The sequence below is a fragment of the Sciurus carolinensis genome, chromosome 10 (assembly GCF_902686445.1).
Source record: "Sciurus carolinensis chromosome 10, mSciCar1.2, whole genome shotgun sequence".
NCBI lineage: Eukaryota > Metazoa > Chordata > Mammalia > Rodentia > Sciuridae > Sciurus > Sciurus carolinensis.
Genome location: NC_062222.1, coordinates 86,564,595 through 86,578,540, shown reverse-complemented (window position 1 = coordinate 86,578,540; position 13,946 = coordinate 86,564,595). Strand labels below are relative to the sequence as shown.

Sequence of the window (13,946 nt, the reverse complement as noted above, 5' to 3'; positions counted from 1 at the left end):
ATCAATTTTTGTCAAAGAATTAGATTTTTATACGTCAATTTTCTTTATTGTTTTCTTTTTAAATTTCATTCATTTCTATTCTTTTCTTTATTATTTATTTACTTATACTTGTTTGAGGCTTATTTTTCTCTTCTATACTGGTTTCTTGAGGTGAGAATTAGATTATTGATTTGACAAGTTTCTTCTTTACTAATGCAAGCATTTGTAATGCATTTGTCTGTTTATTTTACTGCATCCTGCATACAGGATTTAGTTTTCATTTAGTTCAAAGTATTTTAAAGATTTGCCCTGAGACTTCCTTTTATTTATGGGTATGTTGTCTAATTTCTAAGTATTAGAGATTTTCCTGTTATCTTTCTATTGATTATTTCTAATTTGAGTCCATCATGATCACATATTTCATGGATTTCAGTTTTTGTGTTTAAAAAAATTTTTTTTTTTATTTTTACAGACTGCATTTTGATTCATTGTACACAAATGGGGCACATCTTTTCATTGCTATGGTTGTGCATGATGTAGATTCATACCATTCATGTAATCATACATTTACATAGGGTAATGATGTCTGTCTCAGTCCATCATTTTTCATACCCCCTGTCTCATTTTCCTCTATGTAATCTAAAGTTCCTTCATTCTTCTCTCACTCTCCACCCCACTGCCCCCATTATATATCATCATCTACTTATCAGGGAAAACATTTGGCCTTTGATTTTTTGGAATTGGCTTATTTCACTTAGCATGGTATTCTCCAATTCCATCCATTTATCTGCAAATGTCGTACTATTCTTCTTTATGGCTGAATAATATTCCATTGTGTATATATAGCACAGTTTCTTTATCCATTCATCTGTTGAAGGGCATCTAGGTTGGTTCCACAATCTAGCTATTGTGAATTGAGTTGCTGTAAACATTGAAGTGTCTGCGATACTATAATATGATAATTTTAAGTCCTTTGGGTATAAACTGAGGAGTGGGATAACTGGGTGAAAAGATAGGTTCATTCCAAGTTTTCTGAGGATTCTCCACACTGCTTTCCAGAGTGGTTGCACCAAGCTTTGATTTATGACCTAGATTTGACTGCTACTTAATGTATATACTGCTGTTTTGGGGTGTAATGTTCTACAAATGTCAGATTCTATTGTTATTAACAAAGTATTACAGCAGGTATTTGTCTATGCTAAACTCAAACTAGTGAGAGAAAATGAACTCTTCTGCCAACCCAAAGGGAATTCTTAATGCTGCTCCTATCATTATGAAGCAGAGACTGCAAACCCTTTCTTAAAAGGAAACCCATTAGAGACAGTGTAAACATAATGAGGTATCAGGCTTGCCCCTTTAATCTATTAGAATTGATAATCTATGGGTAGCATTTTCTGGGATTGGTAATAACTCCTTTAAGAAAGTAATGAATATTCAGTATTCATCACTATGAAGAGTAGAGTATCTGGAGAAAATCTAGAACCACAAATCCTATTCTTATGTATGTCAGTGAAAGAGTATTCCTTGTCCTTTAATGGAGTAAAAAATTAGGTTTATTCCTCATATTTTGTAGTATGTAAATAAATTGTATACAATTATGTTTTAATGGATTTTATCATTCTCAGAAATCCCTTTTTCATCTTCTCAAGCCTGGAGTTAAAGAAACCCTCTAACTCTGTTATACATATGTACCTGGACTACCTCATAGAATCCAGAGTGTGCCCGAGAATGCCACAAAACATTCAATAACCAAGTCATTATTATTTCTTAGGAGATTGTTAGTATATAAACAATCATTTTATCAATGAATCACTTTAGAGAAGAAAATATGTTTTGATCATTTATCTCTATGCTTTTCTTATTCACAGTCACCCTCAAATTAACCTCTTTAGTACTATAGCAAATTTTGCTGAGTATTTGACTCGGTCATTCAATTGGAGTATCAGCCGGCATGCCGCATGCTGTTGGCAATGTTTGCCACTAAGTGGAGCTAGAATCCCTCCAAATGAAGCTAACATGGGAACAACAGAGCCAAGAAATACAGATTCCAAGACTAAGAGCTCGAGGTTACCATACAAACTCATTGAATCTAGCTGTGTCTAAAGTCAGGCTTCTCACCACTATTGATTTCCAAAATATAAGGGCCATTTGCTGTTTTTGTTTTTGTTTTTGTCTTTGTTTCTGCTTTGGTTAATTTGAATCGTTTTCAGTCACTTGCAAAGTAAGAGTCCCTGACTAACCCAACCAAACTGTGGAAATGACTGGCAGGGTGATACTAGCGGAGATTAAATCATACTGCCCAAAAAAGGACTTAGCATTTCTTTAGCTTTTCTGAGATACCTACCACCATAATAAAGTGCTCCAAAACCTGTGATGTAGACAGTTGAATTTGGTGGGAAAGATGCAGAGGCTTCTGGCAAACAAATCCTGCGTATGTCATCTGAGAAGGTGACTCTAGGATAGAACTGCACAACAGCAATGTCATATTCTCTTGCTGGGGAGCGATATCGCTCATGGACAATAATTCTTTTCACTTCTCTTTTCATTAAGGGAGGATTTATTGTTGTTCCAAAAGTAACAGTCCATTGACGTGGATTTGCATTACTGGAAAAGGTTAGAAATTAGCAGAATATATGAACCACACAGAATATATGAACAACATTAATAGCATTTAGGCTAATAAAAGAGAAAATACTATTCTGAGAATACTTGGTTGCAATTACATATTTCTTTGATCATTTGAACACAGTCTATTGTTAGTATGTTGAAGAATAAAATATATGCAAATAACAGAACTAACATTCAATACTAAGTTATTGAATTTTAGAACTATATGACACATACGATATTATTCATCTATTCCCTCAGCAAATACTTGTTGAGAAACTATGTGCTGAATGTTATCAATATGCTAGCAATAAATACATGAACAAGGTATAAGTTTCCAGCTCACAGGATTATTAAGTTTGAGGGAAGGAAAAAAATCAAAGAAAATTAAAAAGCAGATAAGTAACTTCAATGATAAGGGCTATGAATAAAATAGTGTAATATATATAGTACAGGAGGTAGTTAGGGAAGACTTTTTGGAAGAACAGCACTTTTAGACTGAGACATGGTTGATGAGGAGTCAGCAATGAGAGGGACAAGGGAGTCAAATTCCCAAGCAAACATTCCAAGGCTTTGGACCGAATGGGCTCTGATTTAGAACATGAGGTTAAGGATGGTGGAGGATGAGATTCGAAAGGTAAACAGGGAACGTGGTATCTTATAGGACATGACAAGGTGCTTAAATTTCACTCAAGTAGGAATTCACTTGATGTTTTCAAGGCAGGGAGTTATGTAGTCTCATTTACATTTTCAAAAAAAGTCATTTTGGTTCTTTCTGGAAACTAGATTGTTGAAAGTCAAGTGTGGGTATGGTAAAAGCTCTCAAAGGATGATTGCAGTAGTCTTCTGAGAGACAACCAAGTATAGCTGACTTCTAGATTGCGCGCTTAAGCAGCTGGTAGAGCGTGGTACACATGGAATTAGAAAGATCATTTAGTAATGATGAAAGATCATCTAGTAAAGCTCTTACTTTATACTTAAGGAAAATAGGGACTAGATGGGTTAAAACATTTGCCTGGTATCATATGTCTGCCTGCCTTACCCTAGTCTTTTCTCTATAGGACACTGAATCCCACCAAAATCTATCTATTTATAGGAAGAATAATATTCTTGAACTCTTATTTAACTAACATTCTTCATGAAGGATAAGCAGAGAGACATACTACCTATATAGATACTTGTTTCTCATTCTCATTATTTCTTAATTGTTAACTTTAACCTTAGAAGGAGCATATAAACACCAATAGGGGTAAGTCCAATTTTACAACTGTTAATTGTGCTGGGACTATTATTATCTAAAATTTTTATTTTCATCTACAAAATGCTTTAATGAGAAAAGTTTGGTAAAGATTTGTTTATGACTGTTATTGTTCACATAGCATAAAATACTGATCTTTTGATTTCTAAATCAGTATTTTTTGTGAGTTATTTAAGTGCAAAGTTGTTCCCGCAACTTAATCATGCCTAGATGATTTTAACATAAATCAAGTTTTTTTGGACTTGGAAATGCAAAGCTTAGACCTTGAACTGTATTTCCTCAAGTGGAAATGCTCTTTCTAGAACTTTCAAATGATGACCTGATGCTATTTAGTAGACCTTGTATTTTATTACATTTGTATATGATAAACCTGAAAAAAACCCAAAATGAGACACTAAACATTATTATATTTTCTAAACTTAACCTTTTAACCTGAGCCCAAATCTACCAGATGAAAATTAATGATAATTAATGGTGATAAACATAAATGTATAGGAATTTAGACTCCAAAGTAAACTGTAAAAATCCAAAATGGTGACACCTGGTCTGGAAGCCATCTATAAAAAAGTAATCTGGAAATTTCATTATTATTTTAAAAATAATCAATATATGATGAATTTTCTTAAGTAGCGACTCAATATTAGACTGAAATAATATCAAACAATCTCAGGGTGAGAAAGGTCATACAAATTATGTAGTTCCCTCTCTGATCCAGTGTTTGAAAGATGAGTCTTGGCATCAGGAATATATATGCTTGTTTTCCATTCTGCCCTCTCCTAACATTGTGACTACAGGCAAGTTTCTTAACTTTTCTTATCCCCCCCATTGAAAAAGGGCTTAACCAATTAGGGCTTATTTAGCAGAATGAATATGAGAATTATATAAAAGAATTCTTAAGCATCTAACCAAATGTTTGTAGCATAGTGGAGCTTAATAATTGGTGCTAGTCATTGCTACAAAAACACTCTCATGTAGTGATTGTTTATGCCTGAGCTCTTCTGCAGATGGTGGCATGTTCTTTGCCTTAGAATTCCTTTCATCTTTAGGCAGCTTTTTGCAGGTTCTTTCTTGATTCCTTAATTCTCTTCTACATAAGAGTACTTCAGATCTATTAAAACAACTATCATCTGTACCAAAGCTTTCTTGGGAAATTTTTCATCTCCTAGGGCATTGTTTCTCAAATTTTGATGTGCATACAAATAATTAGGAAATATTGTTCAAGTGCAGTTCCTAATTCTGTAGTCGAATAGATCTTCAGTTCTTTCCTTTCTAACAAATTACTTAATGGCGTTAGGGCTGCTGGTCGGTTGACCATATTTTGACCATCCCTTTGCTTTACCTTCCAAGAATCTCTACTCTGAAAGCATTTTATTTTGTCAAGTTCTCTTTAAGTGTGTCAGTCAGAACAGAATTTACTATCCCAGGGCTCTGAGCAACAAAGAGTCTAACATCTAGTTTATTCTGGGCTCCAATTTTTTAAAAGTGAAATCTAAATCACAATAGAGTATTGCAGACAACTAACTCCAAGTGAACTATTTTCTGACCAAAAAATTCTTAATAATTTTTACTTTAAAGCACATTTCTGCTTTTTGTACTGATAATCTTTTTTTCTGATCCAAGTTAGAGCCTTACATTTATACCTGCTAAAATTAATCATTTAGTTCTTGCTTATTAATAAAACTAAGGACCTTCAAAATTTGTTTATCTTACCCAACATATCCATTTCTTTTCCAGTATTCTATTATCAGCTAATTTGATGAACACAACTTCTATACCTACTGTCATCATTCTAGAAAATATACTGTCTAGGATATAGGGAGGCTGGATTTCTTAGGTAGACTGTACAGTGTCCTCAGTATTTTAAGATATTCTGAATCATCACCATTTGAGTAGAGTTATTATTTTGAGTAAGTTACCTGTTACCCTTGAATTACATTTATATTATTTGTCTTTCCCAGAAGTTTCCTATTTTACTTTTTCATGTATGATATTAATCACACTATCAATCTTGGTGTGTTTAGTTCTTGGAAGTATATTTTATGGGAGACACTGACAAAAGCTAAACATCTGAAGAAGAACCAATAAGATATGGCATCCTGAAGTTGGTTCTATGAAAACAGAGTAACTATATTTGTTTTCATTTATGGTTTGGAAATTCTCATTCATTTTTGTGTTTGGCCTGAAAAAGAAATTCTAAGAACAGCTTTTAAATAGATGAACAAATAAATTTGGTTCCTGTTGTTCCAGATGAAACAACCAATATTGGTGGTAGAATCTATTAGAGCACAGATTTAGTGTTCAATGTTATAAAGATATGTATATATTCTGTTAAGAATCTCTACATGGATTTATTCTCTTAGTTAGACAGCATGTATTATGGAAACAAGTCAGGTTAACAGGTTTATAGATTAAAAGGAACATAAGATGACCTCATTCATCTGTTTCCAAATACACTAAGGTCAATAAATTACCCAAGGCCACAGGCATTTGACCCAGCTCTCCAGATGGCTTGGAATGTTCCGCCCACAAAATCTGTTGCTACCTATTTGACTGAGATATTCAGAAAGCCTGTTATTGCTATAATTCATTCTGAACAATGGCCATAAGGTTAATCTCCTCAGAAAGAAATCCAAAAATTTAAACGCAATAGTGATAAAAATAAATCTAACTGGTAGTAAACCTAAAAATTATTTTTAAAAAGTTATTTTATCATATGTTTAATAAAATTTGTTGTATAATAGTGCTCACAATGAATAAAAATTTATCAATTGTTAACTGTGCTCTAGTAGATTCTACCACCGACATTACACAATAGTACAATATACTAATCTTTGCCTTGGGCTTATCTTTTATAGCACTATTGTCAAGAAGCACTCTATTATACAAGGTTTTATTGGTTAGGTCAAGAACCCCTCCTAATTCTTGAAGGTTCAGGGGAATTTCTTGTGAAGTACCTGTCCTTATCCTCCTGCTAATTTCTCATTTTGGTTGTGAACTTTAATTTTACCCAATTTCCATGTTATAATGCTACATAAGTTGATTTGTGCCATTCTCCCTCATCGAAGTTACCAACTTCCTGTTCCATTGAAGATTTCAGTTTCATTTTGCAATTAATCTGATTATTTATCATCGGCATAAGACTGACCCAAGTGTTTGGCAGAGACAGGCACTAGTATTAAGTGGAGAGCACTGTTTGACACAGGACTAATTTTATATGTTGGTAGTAAATATTTTGTGTTAGGATGACTTCTGCTCTCTTACAGTTTCTTTATTTAAAACTCTGAGGACTTGATTGATGAACACCAGGATAATTACTACTAGTTCCTCTATTCCCACCAACCTTTTCAAATACATATGCAGGTATAACATTATTTTAGAAAAGGATCTAAAAAGTTTTCTTATTTTACTCCAGTAATATTTGGGACACTGATTATTACCTAGATTTGATTAAAGTCAACGGTTTTTTTTAAGCAGTTGTGGGGTCTAACGTAAGGTCAACTTACTTTTTAAAGCAGTGTGCTGCAGTGACAAGCCACCTGTCACTGATCAAGGTGGCTCCACACTGATGGATGTTACTGCGCTGAAGTGAAGCTTGCCAAGGCCAGGCAGCCTTGGCTGCAAGTTCTCCAGACATTATTCTGTTGACTATTAGTGGGACAGCTCGTTTACCGCAACCTTAAAGAGATGAGATCATTAAGTTATAAGAAATGTGTAGTTAATGGTTTATACAAATAATAATAGAGTACTGCAATACAATAATTGCATCTATCATTGAATAAGCATGTACTAAATCACTATCCATTCTCTGTATTTCTTTTTTATTATTATTTTTTTATTTTTACAGACTGCATTTTGATTCATTGTACACAAATGGGATACATCTTTTTGTTTTTGTGGTTGTGCACGATGTAGATTCATACCATTCATGTAATCATACGTGTACATAGGGTAATAATGTCTGCCTCATTTCACCATTTTTCATACCCCGCCCCTGCCTCCCTATCATTTCCCTCTATGTAATGTATGTATTTCTTGATGTGTTGATATTTTCTTACTCCTTACTTTGGTAGATGTGAATATATGTTGCCTACTGAAGCTTTGCTAAGCTGCACACAGCCAACACACCACAAAGTGGTAAATCAGGCCTGTGAATTTACACATCAATTATCCAATTATTCTGGGAGCTCCCATTATTGTTTCCCGACAGCCAGCTTCTCCAGGTTCTCGGAGCAGGCCCCCTAGTGAGAGCCTTTCTGATCAGAACAAACTCCAAGTCCCGGAGCCAGCGTGGCGTGCTCCGGCCCGCAAGTGGCTTAAGGGACCAGGACAGGGCAGCCAGAGACCTCCCCAAGCAGCCTGGACCCCTGCGGTGGGAGGCGCCTTTCAAGGCTAGCTTCTCGGAGCAGACCGCCCAGTGAGAGCCTTTCTACATAGAACCAGCCACAAGTCCCCGAGCCAACGGAGAGCTTCGATCCGCAAGCAGCCTCTGGGATCAGGGCAGGGCAGCCAGAGACTTCTCCAGGCGGCTCGGCCCACTCTGGCTGCAGTCTCTTTCCACGGGGTGATCCAAGATGGCGGCCTAGAGGGTGACTGCATCTCCAGTCGCTCCAGAACCCAGGACTCAAGAAGGGGAGGCATTGAGAGACTTGGACAAAAATAGAGTCAAGGGGTGAGTCTCCCCCACTGGGCGAAACTTGGCCTGGGCGCCAGGCCCAGATAGGGGTGGCTTATCAGAGCAGGGCAGGGCAGCTAGAGTCTTCCCCAGGTAGCCTTCCACACTCCAGTGGTGGGCTCCCCCCACACGGCCAGCTGCACAGTGTAGGCCCCCAGTGAGAGCCTTTCCCCACAGAGCCAGTTCCAAGCCCTGGAACCAGTAGCAGGCTACGGGCAGCTTTCTTCAGAAGCACTGCATTATCAAGTTCCTCCAAGACTTCAGGCTACTGAAGGCTGGGAGGTGATACACTGGAAATCTACAGGGACACTATAAGCCAATAGAGGAAATCTGCAATATCTCAGAGTCCCACTGACATCTGACCAATATGAGAAAACAAGGGAAGAAAATGTCCCAAACAAACCTAGATACTACATCAATAAAACCCAATGACAGCACAGCAGAAGAAATGTCAGAAAGGGAGTTCAGAAAGGACATAATTAAAACAATCAGGGAAGCAAATGAGGAGATGAAAGAACAAATGCAGGCATTGAAGGAGGAGATGAAAGAGCAAATGCAGGCATTAAATGATCGCACCAATCAACAGTTAAAAGACCAAATACGGGAAGCAAGAGATCATTTCAATAAAGAGTTAGAGATACTGAAAAAAAAAACAAACTGAAATCCTTGAAATGAAGGAAACAATAAACCAAGTTAAAAACTCCATAGAAAGCATAACCAATAGGATAGAACACCTGGAAGACAGAACCTCAGACATTGAAGACAAATTATTTAATCTTGAAAACAAAGTTGGCCAAACAGAAAAGATGGTAATAAATCATGAACAGATTCCACAAGAATTATGGGATATCATGAAAAGGCCAAATTTAAGAATTATTGGGATTGAGGGAGGCTTAGAGAAATAAACCAAAGGAATGAACAATCTATTCACTGAAATAATATCAGAAAATTTCCCAAATCTGAAGAACGAAATGGAAAACAAGTACAAGAGGCTTATAGGACTCCAAATATACAAAATTACAACAGACCCACACCAAGGCACATTATTATGAAAATACCTAACATACAAAATAAAGACAGAATTTTAAAGGCCGCGAGAGAAAAGAATCAAATTACATTCAGAGGAAAACCAATAAGAATATCAGCAGATTTTTCAATCCAGACCCTAAAAGCTAGAAGGGCCTGGAACAACATTTTTCAAGCCCTGAAAGAAAATGGATGCCAACCAAGAATCTTATACCCAGCAAAACTTACCTTCAAATTTGACGATGAAATAAGATCCTTCCATGATAAACAAAAGCTAAAGGAACTTACAAAAAGAAAGCCAGCATTACAGAACATTCTCAGCAAAATATTCCATGAGGAAGAGATGAAAAACAACGATGCAAATCAGCAACAGGAGGCCCTAGCCTAAAGAATAGCCAAATAAAGGAGAAACCAAATCATGTCAAAAAACAAATATGAGTCAAATGACTGGGAATACAAATCATATCACAATAATAACCCTGAATGTTAATGGCCTGAACTCATCAATCAAAAGACATAGACTGGCAGATTGGATTAAAAAGAAAAATCCAACAATATGCTGCCTGCAAGAGACTCATCTCATAGAAAGAGATACCCATAGACTAAAGGTGAAAGGATGGGGAAAAACATACCATGCCCACAGACACAGCAAAAAAGCTGGAGTATCCATCCTCATTTCAGATAATGTGGACTTCAAGCCAAAACTAGTCAGAAGGGATAAAGAAGGACATTACATGCTGCTTAAGGGAAGCATAAATCAGCAAGACATAACAATCATAAATATCTATGCCCCGAACATTGGCTCATCCACGTACGTCAAACAAATCCTTCTCAATTCCAGAAATCAAATAGACCACAACACAATAATACTAGGCGATTTTAACACATCACTCTCACCACTGGATAGATCGTCCAAACAAAAATTGAATAAAGAAACCATAGATCTCAATAACACAATCAACAATTTAGACTTAATCAACATATATAGAATATACCATCCAACAAAGAACAGCAGCACATGGATCCTTCTCTAAAATAGACCATATTTTATGCCACAAAGCTACTGTTAGCAAATACAAGAAGATAGAGATACTACCTTGTACTCTATCAGATCATAATAGATTGAAATTAGAAATAAATGACAGAATAAAAAACAGAAATTTCTCCAATACCTGGAGATTACATAATACACTATTATATGATGAATGGATAACAGAAGACATCAGGAGGGAAATAAAAATATTCTTAGAAGTAAACGAGGCTTTTCAGTCGGGCGCTGAGTGGTTCATCGGATCATGTCTGGTGGCTCCGCGGATTATAACAGCAGAGAACATGGAGGCCCAGAGGGAATGGACCCCGATGGTGTCATCGAGAGCAACTGGAATGAGATTGTTGATAACTTTGATGATATGAATTTAAAGGAGTCTCTTCTTCGGGGCATCTATGCTTATGGTTTTGAGAAGCCTTCAGCTATTCAGCAGTGAGCTATTATTCCCTGTATTAAAGGGTATGATGTGATTGCTCAAGCTCAGTCAGGTACTGGCAAGACAGCCACATTTGCTATTTCCATCCTGCAACAGTTGGAGATTGAGTTCAAGGAGACCCAAGCACTAGTATTGGCCCCCACCAGAGAACTGGCTCAACAGATCCAAAAGGTGATTCTGGCACTTGGAGACTATATGGGAGCAACTTGTCATGCCTGCATTGGTGGAACAAATGTTCGAAATGAAATGCAAAAACTGCAGGCCGAAGCACCACATATTGTTGTTGGTACACCAGGGAGAGTGTTTGATATGTTAAATAGAAGATACCTTTCTCCAAAATGGATCAAAATGTTTGTTTTGGACGAAGCAGATGAAATGTTGAGCTGAGGGTTTAAGGATCAAATCTATGAGATTTTTCAAAAATTAAATACAAGTATTCAGGTTGTGTTGCTTTCTGCCACAATGCCAACTGATGTGTTGGAAGTGACCAAAAAATTTATGAGAGATCCAATTTGAATTCTGGTGAAGAAGGAAGAATTGACCCTTGAAGGAATCAAACAATTTTACATTAATGTTGAAAGAGAGGAATGGAAGTTGGACACACTTTGTGACTTGTACGAGACACTGACCATTACACAGGCTGTTATTTTTCTCAATACAAGGCGCAAAGTGGACTGGCTCACAGAGAAAATGCACGCCAGGGACTTCACAGTTTCTGCTCTGCATGGTGACATGGACCAGAAAGAGAGAGATGTTATCATGAGAGAATTCCGATCAGGGTCAAGCCGAGTTCTGATCACTACTGACTTGTTGGCTCGTGGGATTGATGTACAACAAGTGTCTTTGGTTATAAACTATGATCTACCTACCAATCGTGAAAACTATATTCACAGAATTGGCAGAGGGGGTCGATTTGGGAGGAAAGGTGTGGCTATAAACTTTGTTACTGAAGAAGACAAGAGAATTCTTCATGACATTGAGACTTTCTACAATACTACAGTGGAGGAAATGCCCATGAATGTGGCTGACCTTATTTAATTCCTGGGATGAGATAGATTTGAATGCAGTGCTCACTGTTGCTGAATAGGCGATCACAATGTGCATTGTGCTTCTTTGGGAATATTTGAATCTTGTCTCAATGCTCATAACGGATCAGAAATACAGATTTCGATAGCAAAGCAACATTAGTCGTGAGCTCTTGTGAGGAAAGTCATTGGCTTTATCCTCTTTAGAGTTAGACTGTTGGGGTGGGTATAAAAAGATGGGGTCTGTAAAATCTTTCTTTCTTAGAAATTTATTTCCTAGTTCTGTAGAAATGGTTGTATTAGATGTTCTCTATCATTTAATAATATACTTGTGGACTAAAAGATATAAGTGCTGTATAAAATCATCCAATTATGTTAAACTAGCATATCTGCCTTTATTGTGTTTGTCATTAGCCTGAATAGAAAGGCCTTTAAAATTGATTTTTTTAGAAAGCATTTGAATGCATTTTGTTTGGTATTGTATTTATTCAATAAAGTAATTAGTGCTAAGTGTGAACTGGACCCTGTTGCTAAGCCCCAGCAAGCAATCATATCCTACGTAGGGTGAAACCCCCAGTAAAATTGCCATATTGCACATGTCTTAATGAAGTTTGATGTTAAATAAATTGTATATTCACTTTAAAAAAAAAAAGAAGAAGAAGTAAACGAGAACAAAGACACTTCATATCAAAATCTCTGGGACACTATGAAAGCAGTACTTAGAGGAAGATTTATTTCATGGGGCGCATTCAAAAAAAGAAGTAGAAATCAACGAATAAACGACTTAACACTACAACTCAAAGCCCTAGAAAAAGAAGAACAGACCAACACCAAAAGTAGTAGAAGACAGGAAATAGTTAAAATCAGAGCCGAAATCAACAAAATTGAAACAAAAGAAACAATTGGAAAAACTAACAAAATAAAGAGTTGGTTCTTTGAAAAAATAAACAAAATTGATAAACCCTTCGCCACACTAACAAAGAGAAAGAGGGAGAAAACTCAAATTACTAAAATTTGGAATGAACAAGGAAACATCACAACAGACACGAGTGAAATAAATACAAAACATAATTAGAAGTTATTTTGAAAATCTATACTCCAACAAAACAGAATACCTCAAAGACATCAACAAATTTCTAGAGACATATGAATTACCTAAACTGAACGAGGAGGACATACACAACTTAAATAAACCAATCTCAAGCAATGAAATAGAAGAGGTCATCAAAAGCCTACCAACAAAGAAAAGTCCGGGACCAGATGGGTTCTCAGCCGAGTTCTACAAAACCTTTAAAGAAGAGCTCATTCCAATACTCCTCAAACTATTCCATGAAATAGAAGAGGAGGGAACCCTCCCAAACTCGTTCTATGAAGCCAATATCACCCTGAAACCGAAACCAGACAGACATATCGAGGAAAGAAAATTTCAGACCAATATCCTTAATGAACATCGACGCAAAAATTCTCAACAAAATTTCAGCAAATCGCATACAAATATATATTAAAAAGATAGTGCACCACGATCAAGTGGGTTTTATCCCAGGGATGCAAGGTTGGTTCAACATTCGGAAATCAATAAATGTCATTCACCATATCAACAGACTTAAAGTTAAGAACCACATGATTATTTCAATCGATGCAGAAAAAGCATTCAATAAAATACAGCACCCCTTCATGCTCAAAACACTAGAAAAATTTGGGGTAGTGGGAACATTCCCTAACATTATAAAGGCCATCTACGCTAAGCCCATGGCCAATATCATTCTAAATGGTGAAAAACTGAAAGCGTTCCCCCTAAAAACTGGAACAAGGCAGGGATGCCCTCTTTCACCATTTCTATTCAACATCATCCTTGAGACTCTAGCCAGAGCAATTAGACAAACCAAAGAAATTAA

General features: G+C 36.3%; 1 protein-coding gene and 1 pseudogene across 1 annotated transcript in view; one reads left to right on the top strand and one right to left on the bottom strand.

Moving 5' to 3' along the window:
• LOC124994582 (transmembrane protease serine 11A-like) overlaps positions 1 to 13,946 on the bottom strand; it is a 51,420-nt gene that overhangs the window by 13,001 nt on the left and 24,473 nt on the right. The window contains exons 5-6 of the mRNA XM_047566679.1: positions 7,348 to 7,519; positions 2,324 to 2,583 (exon numbers count right to left, since the gene is read on the bottom strand). Of these exons, the coding sequence (XP_047422635.1) occupies positions 2,324 to 2,583; positions 7,348 to 7,519 (432 nt within the window). The remainder of the gene's footprint in view (positions 1 to 2,323; positions 2,584 to 7,347; positions 7,520 to 13,946) is intronic.
• Positions 10,820 to 12,079, top strand: LOC124994581 (eukaryotic initiation factor 4A-II-like; annotated as a pseudogene).